Source organism: Mobula birostris, chromosome 21 (assembly GCF_030028105.1).
Source record: "Mobula birostris isolate sMobBir1 chromosome 21, sMobBir1.hap1, whole genome shotgun sequence".
Lineage (NCBI taxonomy): Eukaryota > Metazoa > Chordata > Chondrichthyes > Myliobatiformes > Myliobatidae > Mobula > Mobula birostris.
The window spans coordinates 13,190,522-13,205,066 of record NC_092390.1 but is presented as its reverse complement, the minus strand read 5'-3'; the positions used below and the strand labels follow the sequence as shown (position 1 = coordinate 13,205,066).

The 14,545-nt window shown below is 47.2% G+C and overlaps 1 protein-coding gene across 2 annotated transcripts in view; it reads right to left on the bottom strand.

Moving 5' to 3' along the window:
- The window catches only part of LOC140185601 (slit homolog 1 protein-like), a 315,402-nt gene that overhangs the window by 126,110 nt on the left and 174,747 nt on the right, over positions 1 to 14,545 (bottom strand). For both annotated transcript variants that reach the window (XM_072238998.1, XM_072238997.1), the window contains exons 17-19: positions 11,072 to 11,146; positions 6,327 to 6,470; positions 1,824 to 1,967 (exon numbers count right to left, since the gene is read on the bottom strand). In XM_072238998.1, coding sequence (XP_072095099.1) covers positions 1,824 to 1,967; positions 6,327 to 6,470; positions 11,072 to 11,146 — 363 coding nt within the window. The remainder of the gene's footprint in view (positions 1 to 1,823; positions 1,968 to 6,326; positions 6,471 to 11,071; positions 11,147 to 14,545) is intronic.

The window sequence follows — 14,545 nt, the reverse complement described above, 5'->3', positions numbered from 1 at the left end:
CTTTTGTTCAAGAGCTTGATGGTTGAGGGGTAGGAACTGTTCTTGAACCTGGTGATGCGAGTCCTGAGGCTCCTGTACCTTCTACCTGACAGCAGCAGTGAGAAAAGAGCGTGGCCTGGGTGGTGAGGATCTTTGATAGATGCTGCTTTTCTACGGCAACATTTCATGTAGATGTGCTCAATGGTCAGGAGGGATTTAAATCGCGATTTACTCCTTTTTAGGATTTTCTGCTCAAAGGCATTGGTTTTCCCATACCAGGCAGCCAGTCGACATGCTTTCCACCACACATCTAGAGAAGTTTGCCAGGGTTTTTGATATGCAGAATGTCTGCAGACTCCAGAGGAAGTAGAGGTGCTGTCGTGCTTTCTACACAATTAACATTTGTATGATGGGTTCAGGACACGTCCTCTGAGATGGTGACACCCAGGATTATTAAAGTTACTGGCACTCTTCACCTCGGATCATCTGATGATTACTGGCTAATGGACCTCTGCTGAAGTCTACAATCAGTTCCTTGACCTTATTGACACTGAGTGAGAGGTTGTTGTAATGACACCACTCTGTCAAATTTTCAATCCCCCTCCTGTTTGCTGATTCATCATCCCCTTTGATAGAGCCCACAACAGTGGTGTCGTCATCAAATGTGTATGTTGTGTTGGGGCTGTACTTAGCCACACAGTCATAGGTGTAAAGTGAGTAGAACAGGGGCCAAGCACACACCCCTGTGCTGATGGAGATTGTGGAGGAGATGCTTTTGCCAATCTGAACTAACTGGGGTCTGTAAGTGGGGAGATTCAGGATCCAGTTGCATAAGGGGGTATAAGAGTCATAACTGCATAAGAGGCCCGGGTCTTGGAGTTTACTAATTAGTTTTGAGGGGATGTTGGTGTTAAATGATGAGCTGTAGTCAATAAAGAACATCCTGATGTATGCATCTTTGCTCTCCAGATGTTCCAGGGTTGTGTGAAGAGCCAATGAGATGGCATCTGCTGTCGACCTGTTGCTCTGGTAGACAAATTGGAGTGGATGCAAGTCGCCACTCAGACTGGAGCTGATATGCTTTACCATCAGCCTCTCAAAACACTCCATCCAGTGTCTCTGGACGATAGTCATTGAGACGAGTTCTTAGGCACCAGTACGATCAGGAATATAGCTGGGATTCCCTTTGTTTACTTGGGATTCTATGCTGCTTAACTGGGAAGGAGACTGTTGCCAAAAAGTTTCTAACTAGTGTCAGTTACATGCACTTTTGTGGTCATTAGACACTACACTGCGCTCAGAGCTGACAGCTTTTAATTAGCCTCAGTTGTGTGTGTTTATTATGTTATTCATTTGGGCTGGCAGATGTTGATTCAAAAGGCAGAGATATTTGATAATTTTGTTTGTTAAAAAATTTTGACTTAAAGCATTTCATGTATTTTCATTTATTATCTGATTAGTCATCCCCATTCTGCTGATTTCTCCCCAAAACCTTTGATGCCCTGATTAAACAAGAACCTGTCTCTGCTCTAAATATACCCAATGACTTGGCCTGCACAGCCGTCTGTGGCAATGAATTCCACAGATTCACCACCCTCTGGCTAAAGAAATTCTTCCTCATCTCTGTTCTACGTTTGTAAATGGACATCCCTCTGGTCTGAGGGTGTGCCCTCTGGTCCCAGATTCACCTAGACTGGAAATGTCCTCTCCACATCCACCCTATCCGGTCCTTTCAATATTGAATGTTACAATGAAGACTTGGAGAATGCAATCGTGGAAAGCACTGTATTGAAACATCAAGGTGGAAAATACGAAGAGGAAGAAAGTGAGGAAGGTGTACTCACAGGGTAGAGAGTGAATGCAGAGTATCGAAGGCGGCTGGCGTGATGGTGGCGATCTGGTTGTCGTACAGTGAGAGGAGGCGAACAGCGGTCAGTCCGGTGAAGCTGTCGTTGTGGATGCAGCGGATGCGATTATTCCTCAACATCCTGGGGAAAGGAAGATTCAAAGTTGTTAAGTGTCATTTCCTGGACACAAGTGTAAAGGAGAACAAAATAATTGTTACTCCTGATCCGATGCATCATAAAAAAAAATGATCTAAATGGTTCAGCGTGGTTTAGATGAGCCAAAGGACCTGTTTCTGTATTGCACTTTTCTATAAGCAACACAATAATAATAAAAACACAAATACGTAAGATAACTTATTGACCTACAATCAGTTTATGTCTGTAAAGTGGCACTGGGCACAAGTGTACCCATACAGGAGGTGCCTCTGACAGGTAATGATAAAGTAGGGGTGGGTTAGTGGGTGGAGGTGTTGACCAGCCTTACTGCTTGGGAAAAGTAACTGTTTTTGTGTCTGGTTTCCTAACGTGGACACTACTTAGCCTCCTTCCTGAAGGGAGTGGGACAAACAGTCCATGAGCAGGTGGGTGGGGGCCTTCCTCATGTTACCGGCCCTTTCCTGGCACCTTTCTGCACATGTGTCTTTGGGCTTGTGATGCCACTTTCATGTGGTTATGGACCTGTGTTCCCAGATCCCGTTGTTCTACCACACACGTCAAAGCCCTACCGTTCACTATGTATGTCCTATCCTGGTCCATCCTTCTGAAGTGCAACACTATCCTCCTAACTAATTAACACACACAAAATGGTGGTGGAACTCAGCATCTACGGGGGAGGAATAAACAGTTGAGGTTTCGGGCTGGGAGCCTTCATCGGTCTCTTTACTGAGATTGTGATTACCAACTGCTGGCTTTCCTCGAAACGCGTCGTACATTTCCCAAGTAATAACAGTGTGTGTCTATTGCTCTGGACTTGGGCACCTGTTTTTCCTTTCGGTTTCTCTCTGTGTGCAGCGAAGCGTCCCTAAAGGAAAATGTGGAATGCTTTCCAGCCCCAGTAATGAGCAGAAGCTCCCAAGGGAAACCAACATTGTACTGGGTTACAATATTGACATTTCCTGTAATTCATTCTGATTGGACAGCCAATATTCCAATAAACCTCACTTCCTGGAATCAATATAGCGTCAAAGCCCTGTGTCAGGTGGTATCTCGAAAGAATAATAAAGCAACAGAACACAAGATCGATTTAGGAAAAAAAAATGAAATTACTTGTTACTTGAGCAGGCTTAATTTTAAGGTGATTGGGAGAAATTATGGGGGGGGGTGTCAGAGGTAGGCTTTTGTTAGAATGAGACTGGTGCGTACATGGAACGCGTAGCCGGGGTGGTAGTAGATGTGGAAACATTAGAGACATTTAAGAGACTCTTGAATAGATACATGGATGCAGAAAAATGGAGGGCTGTGTGGAAGTTAAGATTACACTGATTTTAGAGTAGGTACCACACAGTATAGGCCAAAAGTCCAGGACTGTTCTATGTTCAATTATCTATGCCTTGTCTATTTGGATATACTGGTTCTGTGTTCTACGTAGATGGCACCAATTGAAAGTTGAGCAGGATAATAAATCATCCCCATGATTGGGTAGATTTGATGGGCTGAATGGCCTAATTCTGCTCCTATGTCTTGTGGTCTGATTAGTCCTTCAATGACTTTGAACTTCACAAACTTGCAATTAACCTCTAACTGACCAGAATTTGGTCAGTGGGGCATGCAGTCATCTTCAAACCACTGAGGACAGGCGATGCATTGGTTCCATATAAACCCCACACCTCCCCTTCTAGGGTGCTGCCCTTCACAATGAATCAAACGTTCCAACAATTTATAAATGGTACCCAAATAAAAACTGTCCCCAAAAGATGGCAGACAATTCACACACACATTGTTTGGCCTGATGAAAGGTCTTGGCCCAAATCATTGACTGTTGTATGACATTGAGTTTTTCCAGCATTTTGTATGTGTTGCTCGGTCAATTCACAATTAGCCCAGTAATATTATAGGAAATATAATATTGGATATAAATGGAGGTTGTCATAGCACGAGTTGGTAGTGGGGATAAGCTCCCACTACCTATTAAATGGTGAGCACTTCAAATTACCTCTGCCAACCAAGTCCAGCTCCTGGCCTTCACATGTGGCCTGGCTACTAAGCCTGGTGGAACTGTTTCTACTGACAGCAAAGGGGCAAAGGTGAGCTACTGGTGCCTTAAAACCAGTCACTTCGGTTTGTCAGCTGTGGTTGGCAGCTCATCTCAGAGAAGGAAAACTCTGATCTCAAATCTCTGCTTCTTTTGGCTACATCCACTCAAGGGGAAGGCTTCAGAAGTAAATCCCCAAGGAAAAACCCGGAGCTGGAACCCTTCAGGCAGTCCCACGCTGAGTTCAATTCTGACTGGCAACTCCTGTGATGCTGCTGATATCAAATTGCCGTTCTATCATTCCTTTGGATTCATCACCGGTGTGGAGAGGGGGAGCCTGCTGCATGGGCAACAGCTTGCCCTCCGTATTGTACTGCCCTGGCCTGTGTATCATGTAGAGTCAACATCCATGCTCAATCCTGGCCACCGGAAGGCCTCAAAATGGAGAGGATAAGTAACTTTCAATTCCTCAGTGTTATCATATCAGAGGCTCTGTTCTGGGAACGGGACAGGAGTGCTACCCCAAAGAAAGCACAAAAGCAACTTCTACTTTCTTCAAAGTTTGAGTAGGTTCGGCACGTCACATAAAACTTTGACAAGCCTCTGTACAGTGGAGAGTATCCTAACTGGTTGCATCACAGCCTGGTATGTAAACACCAATGTCCAGGAATGGAAAACTCTACAGAAGATGGTGGATACAGTCCAGTCCATCACAGGCAAAGCCCTCCCCATCACTGAGCACACTCGTATGGAGTGCTATCATTAAGCAGTGACATCTATCACCAAAGACCCCAACCATCCAGCCACAGTGTGCCAAGCTGATTAGACTGGTAATTAAATGCATAACTCAAATAACTTCTTTGACCTACACAACACCCATATCCTTCCATTCTCTGCACATACATCTGCCTACCTGAGAGACTCCTAAATACCTCTGTTATATCTCCATCCAGCACCACCCCTGAGAGTGCATGCCAGGCATCCACCACTCCGTTTATTTTTATAAAAAAAACTTTCTCTGCACATCTCCTTTGAACTTGCCCCCTCTCTCCTTAAATGCATGCCCTCTGGTATTAAACATTTCAACTGGGGGAAAAGGATGCCAGCTGTGTACTCTCTCTATGCCGCTCGTAATCCTATAAATTTCTATCAGGTCTCCCCTCAGTTTCTGACACTCCAGAGAAAACAACCCAAGTCTGTCCAACCGTTCCTTGTAGCACGTGCCCTCTAATTTGGGCAGTGCCCTGGCCAACCTCCTCTGCAGCCTTCCTATTGCCTCTGATATGTTTAGAACATAGAACAGTACAGACCCTTCAGCCCACAATGTGCATGACCCTTTAACCTGCTCCAAGATCAATCTAACTGTTCCTCCCCCTACATAACCCTCTATTTCTCCATCATCCCATGTGCCTATCTACGAGTCTCTTCAATGCCCTTAGTGTATCTGCTCGACCACTACCCCTGGCGGGGTGTTCCACGTACCCATCACTCTCTGTGTAAAGAAACTACCTCTGACATCCCCTACTGTACTTTCCTCCAAACACCTCAAAGTAATATGCCCCCTCGCATTAACCATTTCCACCCTGGGAAAAAGTCCACTTGATCAAGCTGTCCACTTGTCCACTTGACCTATGCCTCTTACCATCTTGCACACTCCTGCTGAGTCACCTCTCATCTTCCTTTGCTGCAAAGCGAAAAGCCCTAGCTCACGCCATCTCTCCTCGAAAGAGAGGCGTTTTATGTAGACATGAATATGCAGGGAATGGAGGGATATGAGTCATGTACAGGCAGAAGAGATTTAGTTTAATTTGGGCACAGAATAGATGCGGTGGACTGACAAGTCTGTTCCTGTATTGTACTGTTCTATAAATCGAAGACACATACATTACAAACAGTCTCAGAACACTACAGCACAGAGATGGGCCCTTTGGCCCATCTAGTCCGTGCCTGTTATTCTGCATAGTCCCATGGATCATAAATCTGCATAACCCTCCCTTCCATGTACTTAACCAAACTCCTCTTAACTATTCTGATCAATGGTGTTGCAGCCGATATTTGTAACTCTACTGTTCTGTGTAAACATAGTCAAAACTGGAGGTTAGTGTGAAATTACTGGCATGGATTGATTAATCTATTGCAGTGTGAACCGCTCGGCTACAGCTAATTCTGCCTCTAAGGGATCAGGGCATACAGATCCATGCTGCCCATCCAGTGAAGGAATCAGGAAGACCGAACATTAACCCAGGCCCTGGCTGCTCTCTAGATCGGGTGAAAGGACCCAGTGTGGTGCCAGCTGAATTGGCACTTACAGAGTTCTTAATCCATCTAGGCCTCGGAACATCCCACTCCTGATGGACTCCAGCTGATTGGCTGTGAGATGCAGCTCAGAGACAGACGAAGCCCCTTCGAAGGTCCCGTCTTCGATTTCTGCAATCTTGTTGTTGCTCAGATTTCTGGAAGCAAAGAAAGAAAAGTCTGAGATCAGGGGAGCAAATTCAGAGAGTGTGTGCTGGAACGTTTTTGTGCTTTTCGTGTCATCTACGTGCGCGTCCATGAGTACATGCACACGCGTGTGTTTGAGTGGCAGTGTGTGTGTATTGTTTATCAGGCGTGTGCTTGACTGTGTATCTGTGCATCCATGTACATGATGTATGTGTCTCCATGAGTGTGTTTGCATATCTGTGTCTCTGTGTGAGTGCGTGTGTGACAGCTAGTCAGATAAAGAAGAAGGTGTTTGCTAATGAATTAAGATCACAGGAGCAACAACAGTGACCATCACTTGCTGTGCCTTCAGTAATCAGAAATGTGTTAATTAAATCCAGGCTCCCTGTGGTTTACTCATTGTTGGTGGCTGTTAGCTGGCACTAAAATCGAGCAGCCAAGAGCAGAATTTGGAATTATTCAGGTGCTCATCATCTACTTCATTACCAGACTCACAGGATCAGCGTGGAATTTATTGTTTGCATAGAATATCAAACCATACAGAACAGTACAGGTTCCTTAGCCCATGATGTTGTGCCGACTTTTAACTTACGCCAAGATCAATCCAATCCTTCCCCCCCACATTGCCCTCCATTTTTCTATCATCCACTTGCCTAAAGGCCAATTTATACTTCTGCGTCAAATCTGTGTAGCCGCGTACCCTTCGCCGTAGCCCAACGTGCACCTCCCCAAAAATGTAACTACGTGTCGCGGCGACGCAGACCGCAACAACTGGGATCGGTCCGCTTGGTAGCATCGCATTTCCTCCTACGCTGCAATAGCTTCCCATTGGGCGACTGAAGGGCAGGGAAGGAACTCTGGCTGCAATGCTTTCCATAAAGCTTTACAGACCTCCGAAGGTATGGAGGACCCTGTGCTTGACGCCAGTTTGTAGCTGGCTGCTACAGTCTGTTGACTTCTACCTGACGCTAAAACTCCAATGGTGATTGCCAGTCTCTGAGTATACTGTGCATACACTGATGCAAAATAAATGGTTGGAGACGATGAACCAAATCTTCAAATCTACCTGCCGACATCCGAAAATATTTGAAATGCATTTCCTTGTCCATGTCTCTCAGTGGCCAGACAAGCACAGAAAATTTACCCTCCTTCAGTTTCAGTCGCCATTGTTTGAAATTTGAGTATCTTCGTGTTGAAACTCCACATGAAGAAACTCAACACAGTGGCATAGAAACCCCACCGCCAACTAGCGTTTTGGCGGTGAAATTGCAGAGCGACGCAGACACACCAACGCACAAGTATAAATGCTCACAATGGCGTAGGCCACTTGCACGGGCTACGGCGTAGGCTAGTACGCAGAAGTATAAATCAGCCTCAAGAGTCTCTTCAATATCGCTAATGTAGCTGGCACTACTGCCAAGCCTGGCAGCATGTTCCACACACCCACCTCTCTCTTTGTACAACAATCTACCTCTGACATACCCCCCATGCTTTCCTTTAATCACCTTAAAATGATGCCCTCTGGTATGGGTCATTGCCGCTGCTGTCCACTCTATCAATGCCTCTTATCATTTTTATTTATCTCCAGAGATGCTGCCTTGATGCACTATCAATTACTCCAAAAGACTGGAAGTAGAGTAAATACTGAAAGGCTTTTATTAGCAGTAAGATGGGTCCTTGTCCATGCTGTGTCTGCCCTGGACTGAGAGGAGGAGCAGTGGCACAATCACCTTTATTCAGGGGTCTGTGGGAGGAGCCACAGGGGCAGTCAGCAGAGGCGCGTGTCCAGACAGGTAACCCAGTTACAACCTATATACATGGTTTACCACATGCCTGACCTGCTGAGTTCCTCCAGCATTTTGTGCATGTTGCTCTGGGTTTCCAACATCTGCAGACTTTTTCGTGTTTGCGATTTGCTGCTCCACTACGAAGACCCTTCAAGGTCTGCCTACACTGAAGGAGCTTAAATCTGCTCTTCGATGTGAGTTCAGTGAGAGCCTCTCTAACTGCTCCCCCTCTGTGATCCCTGCTGCCCCCTGACTCTTTGACCATGCGCTCACCCAGACTCGCGAGCTCAGCCACAAATCCTTCCTGGGACCTTGTTCCACAGGGCTTCCAGTTCCGCTTTCAGGTCTTTCGGTTTGGACCCACTGAGGATTGCAGGTACTCCCGTTCAATTGACCTCTTTACCTCTTCCCACCTGCCTATCACCTCCCCCTGGTTGCCCTGCTCCTTCCGTTTCTCCTATGGTCCACTCTCCTCCCCTGTCAGATTCCTTCCTCTCTAGCGCTTCATCTTTTATCCATCCGCTAGCTATCCTCCTTCCCTTCCACCCACCTTCATATTCTGGCATCTTCCACCTTCCCTCCAGACCCGAAGAAGGGTGTCTGCCCAGAAGATCAACTGTTTATTCATTTCCATAGATGCTGCCTGACCTGTTGAGTTCCTCCAACATTTTGTGTGTGTTGGTTTGGATTTCCAGCATCTGCAGATTTTGTGCTTATCTTGTACACCTCATCTGTTTTTTTTTTGTATCTTTTATCTGATGGGTGGGGGAGAAGTGGGAATATCTGGGGTGGGTGGGGTTTTTGGTGATGCTGGCTGCTTTTCTGAGGCAGCAAGAAGTATAGACAGAGTCCATACAGTTTACTGTTCACTCAGTAAATGGTAAAGGACACCAAAGTGTTGCACCAGAGTTGTGAACCGCACTGATCGAGACTTATGAGCAAAAATCCTACCACAATAGCAGGAGAACTTAAATCCAAGTAATGAATTAAACCTGGAATTTTTTAAACAAAGCTGGTGTGGACATGGCCATGTTGGCGATGGAAGCATGGCAATACTTGCAGGCTGCCCTGAGCACATTCTCGAGTTTAGTTGGTTGATGACCCCAGATGATGTCATTCGCTGAATTTTTTTTTGATATAGAGATTAGCTTTCTGTCACATGCATCTTTTCTTTTGCAATGACCATGAAATGACTGAATTCCATAGGAACCCATCAGGTTTACTGATGTGTCTATATTGGAATCCAGACCCATCAATGCGGTGGCTTCTCCACAGCTTCATCAGCTAAGGGGTAACGAGGATTGAACAATGAATGCTGGCCTTGCCTGTAGAGTTTGCACTCCCTCAACAAATAAGGTCACCAACCTACAGAAGAAATATCAATAAGATGGAAAAAGTACAGCAAAAATTACAAAGATTTTGCCAAGACTTGAGGAGCCGAGTCCTAGGGAAAGATTGAACAGGTTAGGACTTTATTCCCTGGAGCATGAGAGAATAAGGGGAGATTTGATAGAGGTACACAAAATTATAAATGCAAGCAGACTTTTTCCACTGAGGTTGGGTGAGACTAGAACCAGTGGTCATGGATTAAGGGTGAAAGGTGAAATGCTTAAGGGGATCCTGAGGGGGGAACCTCTTCACTCAGAGCGTGGTGAGAGTGTGGAATGAGCTGCCAGCAGAACTGGTGGATGTGAGTTCGATTGCAACATTTAAGAGAAGTTTGGATAGGGAAGGATATAGAGGGGTATATGCTCGATGGGTCTAGATAGAATAGTAGTTTGGCACAAACTAGATGGGCCAAATGGTCTGTTTCTGTGCTGTAGTTTTCTATGACTCAATGATTCTGAGTAATAAAATGAGGAAAATCCAATTATTTAAGGTGTAACCTTTGAGAAGGTGGACTTCCTCTTGTCACCTCATGGCCCTTTCCCTGTCGCATTTGAACTTTATTCTGCATTGTTATTGTTTTACCTTGTTGTGGCTTAGAAACATAGAAAACCTACAGCGCAATACAGGCCCTTCGGCCCACAAAGCTGTGCCGAACATGTCCCTACCTTAGAAATTACTAGGCTTACCTATAGCCCTCTATTTTACTAAGCTCCATGTTCCTATCTAAAAGCCTCTTAAGAGACCTTATCGTATCCACCTCCACCACTGTTGCCGGCAGCCCATTCCACGCACTCACCACTCCCTGAGTAAAAAACTCAGAGCTTAATGCACTGTCATAATTTAAACTGAGTACGCACAGTAAACACGAGATTCTGTAGATGCTGGAAATCCAGAGCAACACACACTGAATGCTGGAGGAACTTGGCAGGTCGGGTAGCATCTTGGAGGGGGATACAGTCGACAGTTTGGGCTGAGTCTCCTCATCAACACTTGGCCTGAAATGTCAACTGTTTTTTCTCCCCCATAGGTGCTGACTGACCTGCTGAGTTCCTCCTGCATTTTCTGTATGATGATTAAGCTTTTCCCTGTACTATGGTACATGTGACAATAATAAATGAATACCGCCACCATGTTTGAGTTCTGGAATCCTCTTTGGAACATAAGAACTAGGAGCAGGTGTGGCAACACTAGCAGGATGTCCCCAACACGTTTTTCGTTTGTGTTGGTTGTTAATGCAAATGACATATTTCGATGTGCAGGCAATAGATAAATGCATGAATTGGAATCTGCTCCAAAGTTCTTCTGCATCTACCGATGGAGAAAGGGAGCCTCGAAGGAAGAACTTTACCTGGTGATGGGTGACGGTGAGGGTTGGAACCCTCCGGAAAGTTGGGTGGGCAAACTAGAAGGGGAGGAAATGAGGAACATCTACTCACATTTTTCTCAACTGCGGAAGCTTCTGAAAGAGACCGGTGGATTCCAGGAGTGAAATATCATTGTTGATCAGACGTCTGAGGAGTGAGAAATCATCATGAGGTTAAAATCAGAGGCCAAGAAAGGGACACAAGAAAATGCAGATGCAAAAACAAAGCAAAACTTCTGGAGGAGGTCAGTGGGTTGAGCAGCATCTGTGGAGGGAAAGGAACTGTCGATGTTTCAGGTCAAGACCCTTCATCAGGACCAAGTGTGGAAGGTGAGATAGTTGAGATAAAGGGGTGGGAGAGAGAGGGGGAGACAGGGTCCAGTGGGTGATGGATGGATCGTGGGGGGGGGGTGAAGGATGACTGGTAAAAAGACATGATAGGTGGATGTAGACATGTTTTTTTTAAAAAGGGCTAATGAAGCGATGAGGATGGGGCTAAAGGCTGCTGCAGGGACACAGACTGCTGGAATCCGATGGGCCAGGGCTGTCATGGTCCGGTCCGTGAAGTCGCATTCCGGTTCACAGTCCGGTCCATCGACCCTTGCTCCAGGTTTTCCTGTCTACCCTGTTTCCGTTCCTGTTGAGCACTAATTGAGGCAGCTGATTCTCGTTGGGGCCGGCTGCATAAATACCTCCAGGGACCAGGGCATGGCTGCTGGATTGTCTTGTCCTTACTCCTTGTATCCCTTCCCCTGCCTTCTGTTTCCTTGCCTGAAGCCTTGCCTGGTCTTGCCAGTAACTCTTGCCTCGCCTCGCCTGAAGTGTTGTCTTGGAGCCACCCTGTATCTATATCCCTTCCTGTCCCTTGCCTCCGTCGGGTAAGCCAGGCCAGATTGCTGTTACCCTGCTGTGGATTCTGTCCCTTCCTGTCCCTTGCCTCCGTCGGGTAAGCCAGGCCAGATTGCTGTTACCCTGCGGTTGGTTCTGTCCCTTCCTGTCCCTTGCCTCCATTGGATGGGGATCCGTGCCCTGCTCAGAAGTACCACAGCCTGCGCAGGAGGAGCTTCAAGACCTCAAGCCTCTAGCCAAGCCTCGCCTCAAGCCTCTGGTCTCCAGCCTCATCCTGCCTGCCAGCCAAGCCATGTCCTTGCCTAGTTCTGGGGTCCGAGCCAAAGGCAAGACCCAGGTTCTGGGTCCTTGTCGAGTCTCTAGCTTGGAGTCCAAGCCCGGGCTCCTAGCTCTCTTGGCCAGTCCTGTTCCAGGTTCCTGGTTTTCGTGTCCATGTCCTAGCCCTCACCCTGTATCCTAGTCTTGTCCCTAGTACTTCAGTGTCTGTGTCTTGCTCTTGGGTCCGTTCCCAGCCACCTCCTTATGACAGTACAATCCAGCCAACCACAGACCCAGCAACACAGACACTGTCGTTTTCTTCTTGCCACCCGGGGTTCCCTTCTGTTAAATACCCTCCCACCGGCCCGGGTCGTCCATAGTCTGGATAGTCTGTTTGGTCGCCTGGAGGCTCCCGTGGGGTGGGGGTGGGGTACTGTCATAGTCCAGTCCATGAAGTCCGCATTCCGGTTCACGGTCCGGTCCATCAACCCTTGCTCCAGGTTTTCCTGTCTACCCTGTTTCTGTTCTTGTTGAGCTCTAATTGAGGCAGCTGATGCTCGTTGGGGCTGGCTGCGTAAATACCTTCAGAGACCAGGGTGTGGATGCTGGATTGTTCTTGTCCTTACTCCTTGTATTCCTTCCCCTGACTTCTGTTTCCTTGTCTGAAGCCTTGCCTGATCTTGCCGGTAACTCTCGCCTCACCTCACCTGAAGTTCTTGTCTCACCTTGCATTGCCGGAAGTCTTGCCTTGTCTTGCCAGTAACTCTCACCTCGCCTCACCTGAAGTCTTGTCTTGAAGCCACTCTGTATCTATGTCCCTTCCTGTCCCTTGCCTCCGTTGGGTAAGTCAGGCCAGATTGCTGTTACCCTGTGGTTGGTTCTGTCCTTTCCTGTCCCTTGCCTCCGTCAGGTAAGCCAGGCCAGATTACCATTACCCTGCGGTGGGTTCTGTCCCTTCCTGTCCCTTGCCTCCATCGGGTGGAGTACCGCGCCCTGCCCAGGAGGAGCGTCAAGACCCCAAGCCTCGAACCACGCCCCAAGCCAAGCTTCAAGACCCCAAGCCTCTAGCCAAGCCTCACCTCAAGTCTCTGGTCTCCAGCCTCACCTCAATTCTCAAGCCTGAAGACTCCAGCCTTGTCCTGCCTGCCAGCCAAGTCACGTCCTTGCCTAGTTCTGGGGTCCTTGTCCAGTCTCTGGCTCGGAGTCCAAGCCCTGGCTCCTAGCTCTCTTGTCCAGTCCTGTTCCAGGTTCCCAGTTTTCGTGGCCATATCCTTGTTCTCAGCCTGTATCCTAGTCCTGTCCCTAGTACTTCAGTGTCTGTGTCTTGCACTTGGGTCCGTTCCCAGCCACCACCTTATGACAAGGGCGGTGATATGGGAATACTGGAATGGGGATTAGAATTGCAGTAGTTTTTTAAAATCATGATTGCATGTACTGAGATGCAGTGAAAAGCTTGTCTTGCATACTTTTCATACAAGTCAAATCATTACACAGTGTATTGAGGTAGAGCAAGGGAAAACAATAACAGAATGCAGAATAAGGTGTAACAGCTACAGAGAAAGTGAAGTGCAGGTAGACAATAAGATGCAAGATCATAAGGTAGATCGTGAGGTCAACAGTCCATTTTATCATACCAGCGAACTATTTAATTGTCTGATAATAGTGGGTTAGAAGTTGTCCTTGAGCCTGGTGGTACGTGCTATCAGGGTTTTGCATCTTCTGCCGAATGGGAGAGGAAAGAGAACGTCTGGGCTGGCTGCTTTACCGAGGCAGTGAGTACAGACAGTCCATGGAAGGGAGGCTGATCTCCATAATGGGCACATCTCTCTGCAGTTTCATGTGCAGAGCAGTTGCCATACCAAGCCGTGATGCATCCAGATAGGATTTAAGGAAGAGATGAGCAACAGTCAATGTGCTGGTGGAACTCGGGCTGAGCAGCATCTGCGAGAGGAAGGAAACTGTCTCCGTTTCAGCTTGAAACTCTGCACCAGGACACTAAATACACAGGCTGGTGCAGAAGGTTGATCTTGTGTAGGGTTTTGACCTGAAAAGCTGACAATTCATCTTCCCCCAACAGATGCTGCTCGGACCCATTCAATCCCTTCAACAGACTGCGTGCTGCTCTAGATTCCAGCATTTCCAGTCTCTTGTGTCTCCATCCCAAATGTTATTGGGCACGTGTTTGTAACCACACAACCCAACATTCCCACCCTGGTTATTTCCACTTCTCCTCTCTTCCACCGGGCAGAAGATACAGACACCTGCAAGCACGAGCCACCAGGTTCAAGGACAGCTTCTACTCTGCAGTTATAAGATTAGTAATATAGGCATCCGCTAGTCTCATGAGACCATGGATTTGTACCTTGGAAGGTTTCCAGGGCGCAGGCCTGGGCAAGGTTGTATGGAAGGCCAGATGTTGCCCATGCTGCAAGTCTCCCCT